We start from the raw sequence: 12765 nt of genomic DNA on the forward strand, positions 1-12765 counted from the left end.
GAAAGGGAAATACCAGAGTTGTCAAGGCATCTTACAATTATCATGTAAGACATAAGTATTATTGACTGTTGAGGGAGAAAAGCATAGAGATGTGGGGCCCCACCCATGCTCATCTTCTGAACCTCTACCCCTGCCTCTACTTCACGTGATCTCCATGGGGGCTTCTAGCTGTTTATTTACATCTCTATCTTTCCAGCTAAACATGAGCCACGCAAGGCTCTCCAGTGCCTGGCGCACTGCCTGGTGACCATGAGCAACCCACGTTGGCAAAGGAAAAGAACACGATTCGGATGACTGCATTGTCCTTCTATCTTTAACATATGTACACATCTGCTCTGATCCAGGCAATTGATGAAGTCAAACAATGCTTGAAATAATTAAGTTACTTAATTAAATAATTACATAATTAAATAATTAATGCTTAAGAATCCCCAAACATCAACGTACTACCATCACTGTTGTTTTGGGTAAATATAGTCCTTGGAGGCTAGCACGGATACTTGACCACCCTTGAATTGAATCAAGTACATTCCCTGCTCCATTTTTTATTGTTCTTATTGTAGGGCCATCATATTTAACATTGCATGAAACCATTTTCTGCCCAAGATATGGATATTAATAGAAATAAGTAAACAGACTGATTAATCAGTAGCCTAAGCTGCTAAATGTGTATTTGAGCCAATAATGTTCTAGAGTGATGAACACAATGAAGAATATGGCTTCTGGTGATGGACTGGTTTCTTCTAGCTGTCACCACAGCTGGGAGTCTTAGGCTTCCTGTAAGCTGTGTCTCACAGGGAAAGGACACTGGAAAGCAGCTCAGGAAAGGCTGAAAATGCAAACTGCAGGCATTGAATAAAGTTCTGAAACAATTCCTTCTCATTCTTACCAGACAAAAGTTGCTTTATAGGTTTTGAGTTCGAATCGCTAGGTGCTTTCACATAATATGGGTAGATCTTTTCTATAGTCCTGTATGTTAAGAAAAAGAAAAGGGGGGGGGGAGTAGTTAAGTTTTAGTTGTTTTGTCCACATAAAATAGATTTTTTGTTGTGAACTTTGACCTCATATCAAACAAATAATGGTGAGTCTCTGTACATCTACACAATGTGATGTCATCATAGTTTATGGGTTCCATTATAATCAGAAATCTCTGAAGCCAAACAAGTCACCAGGTTCTCTTCAAATAATCACGCAAACTCTGTACATGAGCTAGTTAATGGCTTAAAAGCTGCTACAGAGTTTCCATGTCTGGGACTGTTTCTGAGGCAAGGGGCTGTCTTTCCTGCTAGGATCAATGTCTATGCTCTGTGTAAATATATAATTATATCTATAATCAAGTGGACTTCATGAATCCATTGAGTGACAAGAGTGAGTCTCTAGGAGAGGACTGGTGGCGTGAACCTAATCCCCCTTCTGCCAAGGACAAATGGAGTGACCTGCTCACATCCTTCTAGACTTGCTCTCTCAAGGGAAAATGATGGGGGAGGATGTGACAATCTTTGAGGTTCCTTCAACTTTAGTGATTAAAAAAGGCTGTTTTAGGGAACACGTGTGAGGACTTCAGCATGGTGGCTCTTATACTCAATGCATTAGTCGGGCCAGGGCTAACTGGAGGTCAGAACCAGGCACTGGCCGGTGAATGTCTGGAATACTTCATTTAGCAATTTTGTACCAATAGCATTTCTTCTACTAGTTCTCATATTAGAATCTAAACATCACAGCTTGGCTTTGTTTGAAGTGAAGTACTTACTTATATGTCAGGATAATATATTAAGATAAGTTTTTTTTCCCAGTTTCCTTTTACCCTTTGTCTTCCCCATATCCCCCCATCCACTAGCCAGGCATTCAATGACCCCAGGCCAGGAATAATAGTAGAAGAGGGGTCTCCCAGGGACTTTCCTTGGCTTTTGGTGATTATGGTCAGATAAGAGCAAGCTTTGCTACCCAGAGACAAGATCAGTACTTCCAGGGCAAAGTGGACAGACAATGGGAAAGGAGGGAAACAGAGCTGCTTTAATGCAACACAAGTCCTCCAAGTAGAGATTTACTTGAGTTACTGAAGAATGAAGAAAGGTGAATTTCCTGCATATGTGAATTTGCAGATGGAGATTTTGTACCAGATATATCCATCTAATAAAGCTAATTTACAGGAGCAATCACTTACACTGGTGTTCTTGAACTTTCTGTGTTGTTGCCGGCTATCATTTTAGCTATATTCTTACGTGTATTATTTTTAAGAAGAAAAGAAAGCTTATCGGTTGCAATTTCTGCTTTTGCACCCAGACTCATGTTTCTGTGAAGAAAGATAAAAGGGCTCAATGTCAGTGATTATTCAGAAGTCTGGAAGAGAGATTCAAAAACTCACTTGACTGTTCATTTTATTAATCTCACCAAGTCTTCATTGGGTCCAAACTTTCAACCCCAACCTTTTCTGTCCACCTCACCTTTACGTTCAGCTTCTTAGACAAGCAAGTTAGTAAACCCCAGGGAGGCCACAATCACCTTTAAAACAGATGGCAGGTGAGGAGGCAGTCTGCTGACTTAAAGAGAAACTGTCTTGATGCTCTTATATGAATTTCTGCAACACTCTTTGTATTAACCCAATGAAATTAGTCTCTGTGGTGACTCATAGAATCCATATTTTTAAAAGAATGTTCAATCAAAGTTTGATCTTTACTATGGTTATTTTTTGGTAGCTCTTCAAAGGAAAGGCTATAAAATAAATTTTTGGCAGTCCAGAATTCCATGCGAGGAACTTGGGATATAAATTCTAAGAGAGAAAATAAGATGAAGAAAGGCTTTCTTTCAATTCTGTATGGCCCCCTTTGAAATCTTTCTTTACCTTTTCCTTGGAAATTCATTTTAGGTTGGAGAAGACTTCTTAGGTACCTATCATGATTCTTAATTTCATCCTAGAATCCAGGAATCATGCACCCAAATGAACCTATCACTTGACTGTCCAGATAAGATTGCATAGAATCCTGGATCACAAGACTGTGATAACAAACAAACAAACAAAAACTAAGCCTTTGAACTAATGTACTGTGTCAAAATTTCCCAAATGCTTCACCAACACTTTAGAGTTTTGAATGCAAGAACTTTTCCTAAAACATGCCATTAGGAATGGGTAAGGAAGATGTGTGTGTATACACACACAATGGATTATTATTCGGCCACCAAAAAGAATCTTGCCATTTGCAAAGACATGGATAGAACTAGAGAGTATTATGTAAAGCAAAATAAGTCAGCCAGAGAAAGACAAATACCAGATGATTTCACTTATCTGTGGAATTTAAGAAACAAATGAGCAAAGGGGGACAAAAGAGAGAAGGAGGCAAACCAGGAAATAGACTATTTACTATAAAGAGCGAACTGATGGTTACCAGAGGGGAGGTGGGTGGGGGGATGGATGAAACGGTGATGGGGATTAAGGAGCGCACTTGTCATGATGAGCATTGTGTGATGTATGCAAGTGCTGAATCACCATTTCATACACTCGAAACTAGTGTCACTCTGTATGTTAACTAACTGGAATTTAAAGAAAAACTTGAAAAAATGAAAAAAGCAAAGTAGTGGCTGCATGCTGGCTACTGGCTCAGGTTAGGAGGAATCTTTCTTGGCTCTCCCTCTCCTGGGACTGCTGGGCTGCTCTCACACCTCACGCTTGGAGAAAAGATCTGTCAGGGCTTCCTGACATTGGGGGGATGCAAATGAGAATTTGGGTTCTTAAGGCTGCCAGTTCTTTATTACTAAGACCAAACCTCACCCTTTCAGGGAAATCTTACAACCATCCAGACCATTTCATTTTGTAAGTCATTACCCTTTTCCTTTTCACTTTACCTCTCTTGTTCACAGAACTCATTGACAGCCTCTGTTTAAAGAGAAGTTAGTAGGAAAAAGGAAAATGATGAAGTTCTTATTTTTTGTCCAAGATTCCCAGGCAGATCATTATTTAATAAACACAAATGTTAGCTGTAGCATCGAATGAATGTTCCCAAGTGTAATGTCCACTAAAATCCACATCAATGGAATTTTTCTTTCCTTCTATCCTCCCACCCCCACCCCGAGTTTAGACTGGGGGGAAAAGGGAAATCATACATGGAAAGACAGTAACTACCTCTGAATACTCCATGAAAAAACAACAGAGAAGCTACTATTGGGGTCCATGAGTTCGTGTATCATTTTCTGCTTACTGGGAGGGCTGATGGTCCACAAAGAATTTGAGTTTCCTTCCAGTTCTGCTACTGTTATGTCTTCTTTTTCATAATTTTCCAGAAATTGCATAGCACCCTGTATGCGCACAAATACACATGCATAAATAGATCATACACATGGTCTGACTACATGAAGAGGATTTCTTCCTATGGAAGGACAGTTTCTACAGTGAATGGTCTTGGTGTTGTGTGGCACTATTTTGTTCCCCTCTGAGCAGGGATGGGCAGCCCTAGTCACATGGAGCAAGGGTGATGCTGCCTGACCAGTACAGCTATGGATTCATTCCAATTAATCAATAAAGAAAAAGCAAATGATCTAGTGTCATTATTCCTCCCTGCTAAGAAGGAAATATATCAACTCTTGGAGTGTTCCCTCTAGAGAGACAGTCAAATTTAATCCACCCACAATATCCTTGTCCTACCTCCCAGCTGCACATCCCTCAAGATGAGTTTGGGCAGTGTGCATTACAGGCTGATAATTTTATAAAAGATATAAGCATCTGTTTGCCTAGTAATTTTCTTTAAATAAGAAAGTACCATTTGTAAAGCAAATTTTAATTGTGAAAAATCAACTTATTATATTATTATAAGTTTGTAATGTAGAGAAAAAAATACATTAGCCACAACGTTGCCACCAGAACATTATCACTGTTACATGCATTAGGAAATGTGTATTTTATTTTTTCAATCATTTAAAAAATAATAGCATAGATTCTTATTCATTTATGTTTTATCTTCAGAAATGTTCATGCCATGCACAGTCTTCGTAATGATGATTTGCATGACAAAAGAAGTTGCTTGGAAAATATTTAGACGACATGGCACATTAATAAAATGGAAAGTGGTAGCCCCCTTGTCCCATGCCAACCACCCTAGGAAAGCCCATGCCTATCAGATTCACTCAATACATTTGCCATAATTTATTCAACCAGTTTCTATTTATCAAGCCCCTCAGTTACTCCCAACTTTTATCAATACAGAAAATGCTATCACAAGCAGGTTATCTGCATAGAGCTTTTCCAGTATTTTGAATTATCCCCTTAAGATAGATTCTCAGAGTAGTCCTACCCATCAAAGGGATCAATATCTACCACAATTAAGAACATTTAAAAATATACAAGAGGATTCACATTCGTTGAGCTTACTTTACATTAAAATATCCTGAATTAAAATTTTGCTTATTGATACTTATATCCAACAATACAGACATAATGTATTATCAGATTATCAAAGTGGCCAGTGGCCAGAAATCTGCCATGAACAACTGGTAATCCCTGAAAAGTCCTTCCCACCACCAGAGGCCACGGCAGAACTGGGAATAAAATGACAAGCAGTAAGTTCACCTAGGTGAAGGGTCTTCACAGAGATCTACTGCATGCATTTACTTACAGTGTCCCTAGAGAAAGCTTTCATAAATTTATTAAACCTTGTCTGATCCATAACTTTCAACTGGCTTTGCTGGGCACTCATTGTGAAAATAGGCTGGAAAACAAAGAAAAAGTGCTGTCAACACTCGGAGGTGCGTCTCTGCATCCTGGGTTAAAAGAGAGATATTTACACAGTATATCACCCACTGAGTACCTGATGGCAGCTGGCCTCAGAGATGTCTTTTTGAAGTGATTACTCCAGTGCCCCAAACCAGAACAGAACTATCCTTTCACTGTCTCCTGTGCCTTAGTTCATACATCATATATCTGCTGACCGGTTAAAATGCAGGGACAAATCTGGCCCACAGAGCTAACTAAGCATCCTTAGCTGATGATTGGCTAGGCACACAGTAGTTACCTGGTACCCTCCCAGGGTAATTGTGACTGAGACGTCCAGGGGCTGGTTGATGACCCCTGCCACCGATTTGATCAAGGACATGAAGAGAAGGGGAAACCACACAATGCAGATGAGCAGAACGATGATCATGCCTCCCATGCCGTACTTCACCACTTTCTTCTTCTTCTGCCCCCGAGGCTGTGGGTATCTCTGCAACAGAGGAGGCACACAGGGCTCAGGCTTCCGGCCACCAGAATGAGGCAGGGGAAGGATGCACACTCTTCCCACAGGACCTGATTGGGGCCTGATTTCTGCTCTGTCCACTCTGAAGTGGGGAGAGCAACCTGGTCCCCACTCTACAAAGTAGAGCTGTAATGAGCAACCTGGTCCCCACTCTACAAAGTAGAGCTGTAATGAGCAACCTGGTCCCCACTCTACAAAGTAGAGCTGTAATGAGCTCCCAACATGTCCTCACAGTGGTATCATGAGGGACCAATGGGACCTGAGAGACCTTCTCCTTGAAATTGTTGTGTGAGAGGGCACCTGGATGGTTCAGTCAGTTAAACATTTGCCATCGGCTCACATCATGATCCCAGCATCCTGGGATTGAGCCCCTGCATCAGGCTCCCTGCTCAGTGGGGAGCCTGCTACTCCCTCTCTCTTTGCCCCTCCCCCTGCTCATGCTTGAACTCCCTCTCTCTCAAATAAATAAAATCTTTTAAAAAAAGGACCGAAGGGCCTGTGTTTGTGGGCATTCATATGCCAACACTCCGGCTTTCAGGAAATTGTTCTGGCTTCATAAAGTGTATTCATAAAGCCCCCGGAGCACAGCATATTCGACTCCGGATAATCCCCAAGAAAAGTTACTGTTAAAAGAAGCTTACTCTTCTGCTTCACACTAGACAAGAGATTGTCCCTGATAACGTTTCAGTCTCTGGTGGGACAGAATTCACTTGGACCGTCTTGACACTTACCTCCCTGACACCTAAGCTCCTCAGGAAGCTCTACCACGTGGGATTTAAAAGGCTAATACTCTGAAATATCCACTGACTTAGCATAAGATAGAAGTATATATTTAAGTAGAGGTGATACATTAAAAAGAGGCTTCTAATTTCTTGAAGATAAAATAACAACAATAATTGTGAACCTTTCATTGGGCAGGGACGCCTAGGGTTCTGGGGCAGAGTGACACGGGCCTTCACAAGGAGGATGGGCAGTGGGTGTGAGCTTCTTGCTACAGCATTACAAAGGTTGTAACGTGTTGGCTCTAAGGCAGTGAAAAGCTTGTAAGAGCCAACGGATGGGGCAGATGCAGCTGCCCTCATGAAGGGTGGCCCTGTATCACTGTGGGACAGTAATGTGAGCTCTGACTCAGAAACCCCCTCGTATAAGAGCTCCCCATCCATTCATCCAGAAGAAACAGCATCTCACAGTTTGCAATGGCCCTGCGGACAGGCTCTGGGTAATCTTAGGATGCCGTCCTTCCCTCTTGCTAGTCAACAGACAACCTCATCTATTTCATGGAGAAGCCAGTCTATGTGGTGTGTGTGTTCACTGCCCATCATTCTCCAGTGTCCTCTTTCTCACAGCTAACTTGTTCACCCAGGCCCCTGATTCTATGCTTTCCAGGCCCCCACCCGGACCTTCTTCCTTTGGCTCTGCTGGTAAGGACTTTTGCTTTTCCTTTTCCTACTATTCTTTTCCTTAACACCCAGAGAGGTTCAGGTCCTCTCCGTTCTGAAATTATCCTCTCAACTTGCCTCTCTCTTGAATTGACTCTCTCTGGCCTTTCTCTTACCTGTGCTTGGTCCCTCTGAAATGGCAGCCACCGGATGACCCTGGGCAAGGCTGTCCAGTGAAGTTTAGCCCAAATTGCCCACCCACAGAATTGGGAGCAAAGAAAATGTTATTTTTAAACCACTAAGTTTGGGGAGCCTGGGTGGTCCAGTTGGTTAAGAATCTGACTCTTGGTTTCAGCTCAGGTCATGATCTCAGGTTGTGAGATCAAACACTGCATTGGACTCTGTGCTGAGAATGGCGCCTGAGTGGGATTCTCTCTTTCCTTCACTCTCTTTCCCTCCCGGCTCTATCTATCTATCTATCTATCTATCTATCTATCTATCTATCATCTCTCTCTCTCTCTATCTATCTCACTAAGTTTCAGGTAGTTTGATCACAGCAATAGACAACTGATATGGTGACTGTTGAATGAATAGCTCCCAGAGCTGGAGGTGGACCCACGCTTCCTGGCACAAATGTTCAAGGATGTGAGTACATGTCACTGTGTGTACATGGACACCTCTTGAGGCAGCCAAGCTATGATGGGGTAGCCTCAATTGCAAGAAAGTTCTTCATATGTCATTGAAACTTACCAGAACTTTTGCCCAACTGTCTTAATTCTGCTATCTTGAGTCTTAAAAATTAATTCAGACATTTCCTCTATTTCCCAGTATTTCAAATAGTTACAAATGGCTATTATTTTTGCCTCCTTCCATATTTTTCTACTTCAGACAGAACAATTATTGGTTCTTCTTACTCTTTTCATTTGTTATGATTTCCAGACCCTTTGTCATCAAGATTGGTACCTTCAAAGTCCCTCTGGTATAACAGCTCTCATGTTTTGGCATTTTAACAGCTTTTTACTCAAAAATCAAGACAAGCTCTATGGTTTTAAGTTTCCTACCGGCCCTATCACCTTCACAAACCCCATAAACACAGATGTTAAACTTTGGAAAAATCCAACAAATAACAGTAATTCTATCCATATTTCAATCTTAATATTCAATCTAACAGGATAAGCAAATATTTGTACTTCAATTTCCTTTACACAAAGAAGTTATATCATCCCATTGCTCATCAAAGGGTGAGTCAGAGGGTGATCCTGAGTCCAAGCCACCTGACCCCACATTCTCCACCACCCCACATTCTCTTCTGTTCCCAAATGAACCATTTAAGAATTATTGGGTCACAAAGCAATATATCATTTCTTCTTTTAAAAATAACTACAGTATACTTTGCCAAAACGGGAACACATCTGGATGCTGTTGCTGACTGAGGCAGTAGTGAGTCCAAAATCCCCAAGTCCACGGGTGGAAACCAATGGAACATTCATAGAACCTCCCAGTTTTTTGTCCCCTGCCTCTATTTATTTGGCCACAAAACTTACAGTTTCACATTAATCTCATAACCAGCTTGGATAGAAGGGAAACCAAAATATATCTTTTCTTTCCTTCTTTTTTTTTTTTTTCTTACTTTTTCGGACTCACGCCAACACTTCAGGATGAATATGTGAGCATAGATGTCCTCCACACAGATCCAGCTGGAGAGGCTCAAGGTTGTGTCTGTCCACACCCAGTCCATCACAGCTCTCAACTCAGTCAGAAAGGGAACGAGGCGGAACCTGCCAGAAACCGCATCTTGTTAGACAAGATTGTGAGGTGACCCTCTTCACTCTCCCAACCCCAGGAGCTCATTTAATTTCTTATTGTTTCAGTCCTTGTGACTCAGGGAACATTCTCAGGGAGACTCTTATGGGAAAATGCAACTTGGAGTTACAATCTCTTCCTGTCATGAATCAATGTATAAATTAGTATTGCCCATTCCTTTTTCCATTTTTTTTTCCTTTTTGCTGGTGGTCATAAATTAGGATTTCCTTTTTAAGTAAGTTTGAAGATGTCCTCTCCACTTTCTCTTATCAAAGCTTTGTAGTTTTCATTGTCCAAATCTTTCTTTGGTTAAAGTTATGTCTAAGTAGTTCATTGTTTTTCATGCTGCCATGAATGGGATGATTTTATTTGTTTCCATGATGTTTTGCTTTTAGCCTATGGAAACACCACTGATTTCTGCATATTGATTTTACAACCTGCAACTTTACACTGAATTCATTGATTACTTCCAACAGTTTTCAGGTTGAGTCTTTAGGATTTTCTATACCTTAAGATGCTATCTTCTGAAAAAAAAACAACAAACCCACAAACAAACAAAAACAAAAAGCAAAAACCAAAAAAAAACAAAAACAAAAAACAAAAAAACAAAAAAACCCAACCACCATAATTTTACTATTTTAAGCATTTGCTTATGAGAATCTGTTGGCTAGAGGATTATCGAATATTGGGGTTTTGCTGTTGAATGAACTAGGAAAAGCTATATACCTGGTATGTGAAAGATGAAGGCAAATGAGAGATGTCAGAAGGAGCAAGACATAGCAGAGCCCATACCTTATAGACTCAGTAAATGGATGCCTAAGTTTAATAAAATTCTGGCTTAGCTTCTTGTATTAGGGAATGGGTTGGCCTGGGCTCCTCTTGGGTCTGGGGACTACTCCTTCTTTTTTGACTAACACAGAGCTTCTCTCAGGCTGGAGAACCTGGGTGCACCTCAGGCCTTCAGAGCAGTTTGGGTTACCACTCAGAAATTCTCCCCTAGGCCACTCAGCTCTGCCAAGTGAACACTAATTCCACCCCTGGAAGAAATATCAGGCCATACATAGAACAATACTAAATGACTCACTCACTGAGCATGCTCAACACCTCTTCTGTGAGTAAGTTACCCATCCCAAATCTAGTACAACCAAGGAGCCAGCAGTGCTGTGAGCAGCCCGGCCTTTTATGCTGTGGTATAATTTCCAAGGGAACAGAGAAGAGACACTACCAAAGAAATCCTCACATAGAAAAGCTAATATATTTCATTTGAGTAGCTAACATTATTAGGAGCAAGTAAGTAATGTGGCGTTTAGGTTGATGTTAGGTGGAATAAATGGCCCTCTCCAATGGAGGAAATCATTGTAAACACAAAATCCTAAAGGTATTTTGAAATAGCCCAGATTCCAAATTTCTGCTCCACTGAGCCCAGAAATATATTAATACCTAAGGATCATGTATCCCTATTTTTCATTCTGAAAAATTACCATAGTAACTATGCAGGATAGGACAATAGAGAATGATGATTCTAGATAATGATTCTAGAACAATATACTGGCAAGGTATGTGGCAACTACCTACTTTCTACACATACAAAGATATTTAAAGAGGCATATCCATCTTTTTCCAGACATCCTAAGAGTTCCATGACGATCTATATTGCTACATCAATGTTCTGCACCTTCCTGTTTCTTCCCAAGGAACCAAAATGCCTTTCTATTGCCAGTCATTCCTCTGTGACTGTGACAATACAGAGTCTTTACTTACCCTTGAAACAAGAAGAGGTTGACATAATTGTAGCTCTTGGTGAGGAAATTTCCTAGAACTCGTGTTGGGTAGCCACAACGGATTTGGTAGGCAGACAACCCGAAGTAAACACATTTCACAAAGTACCAAAGCTGAGCAACCAGGTTCTGGCTGAACTTCCTAAAATGTAAAAAAACAGAAAAGTAAAATATTGGAATATTCTTCTGGCACAAAATGACATCAGTTTAGGATTAAAAAAAAAAAAAAAGCTTAAGGGTCCCTCTGCCACTTAGAGTCAATTCAGTCAATTGTAAGAATCCTCTACATAGATCACCTTAAACGCAAAAAAAAAGTAGGTTAGGAAAATCTAATAATTAAAAACAAATTTATAAATGGTGCCTTCAACGTGTTAGTGCATTATTCAGTTACTTAGTCTATAATTAAACTAATTTATTTTAAAGCAAATCTACGAATTATCATTTTCTCCCAACGTGGAAAATGCTGCTAACATGAACCAAATTAAAGCTCATTAAAAAAAAGCATTTTTTTTGTTTACTTTAAATGATCCATAATTTGGAAGATATAGAAGAGTTTTGAGAAGTGAGTTCCCTCCTCCCCTTGATTTTTTTTTCTATACATCTATAAAGATAGGTCATGGATTAACAGTTTCACAACCCAGATTTTGGTTCCAGTTGTGTTAACAAGCTATAGAGTTTGTTCCTCAAGATATCATGCTCAAGACATTCACGTCTTTATTTGAAGATTTTCCCTGCCTTTGAAAAATATATGATTCCATAATCTAACATTCTTTCCTTAATGTCTTCAGTAATAGAGATGGTAGTCCTTTCTCCTGGTGAATAATTAATGAAGAGACCCATAGTGCTATACAGTTCATAAATGCTAGCATAAGTTTGAGGGAAAACTTGGTGGAACTATATTTCACACCAGAAAAAAATCTGGAACACATTTTCAAAGGATGGTGAGCCACAGGACCATTTTTAACTTTGTATAAATGCAGAATTCTGTGAGAATCTTAAACATGGTCAACACATTTTTAAAAGGAAATAAAAAATAAGACTTTTGACTCTGCAAGACCTAGGTATCATTTTCCCTGGATTTAAAATTAAGAACAATACTTAGTTTCTTATACATGAAGTGTGTTACTCTTTATGTTTCAGAATTGTCTCTTAATATTTATTTTTGATATTAGAAGAAGTTGTGGGTTTTTTGTTTTTTGTTTATTTTTTACTGAAAATAGCTATTTAGTTGGCCAGATCTAAGAACCAGCCAGGAACACATGGGCCTTTGTGTCTCAGGGGCATAAGGATCTATGTAGATCTCAATAACTAGAAATCTCAAAAATATTGCTTATTAGTGTCTCTGTTGTAGAGAAACCAACTTCAGTATTTCAGGTCCTAATAAATTAAATATACTTGACCATCACTTAGCACTTGACAAGTTATTCATAACTATATCAGACATTTTACAGAGAATCCATAGCAACTATTCCTCCTATCCCTTTCTAGGGACTGTCTCCATTGGTACAGTAGTAGTAGGAATGAGCAGTCTTTTAGCTCTTCAGGGAAATGCCTTTGGATTTTACAGATAATTTATACAAAAAC

The 12765-nt window shown here is 39.9% G+C and overlaps 1 protein-coding gene across 2 annotated transcripts in view; it reads right to left on the reverse strand.

Annotated features, from left to right (window-relative positions):
* Positions 1–12765, reverse strand: part of PIEZO2 (piezo type mechanosensitive ion channel component 2) — a 447149-nt gene that overhangs the window by 4291 nt on the left and 430093 nt on the right. For both annotated transcript variants that reach the window (XM_055324440.1, XM_055324441.1), the window contains 7 exons: positions 11165–11323; positions 9231–9378; positions 6000–6188; positions 5604–5696; positions 4118–4290; positions 2165–2293; positions 890–969 (listed from right to left, as the gene is read on the reverse strand). In XM_055324440.1, the coding sequence (XP_055180415.1) occupies positions 890–969; positions 2165–2293; positions 4118–4290; positions 5604–5696; positions 6000–6188; positions 9231–9378; positions 11165–11323 (971 nt within the window). The remainder of the gene's footprint in view (positions 1–889; positions 970–2164; positions 2294–4117; positions 4291–5603; positions 5697–5999; positions 6189–9230; positions 9379–11164; positions 11324–12765) is intronic.

The sequence above is a fragment of the Nyctereutes procyonoides genome, unplaced genomic scaffold (assembly GCF_905146905.1).
Source record: "Nyctereutes procyonoides isolate TBG_1078 unplaced genomic scaffold, NYPRO_anot_genome, whole genome shotgun sequence".
Taxonomy (NCBI): Eukaryota; Metazoa; Chordata; class Mammalia; order Carnivora; family Canidae; genus Nyctereutes; species Nyctereutes procyonoides.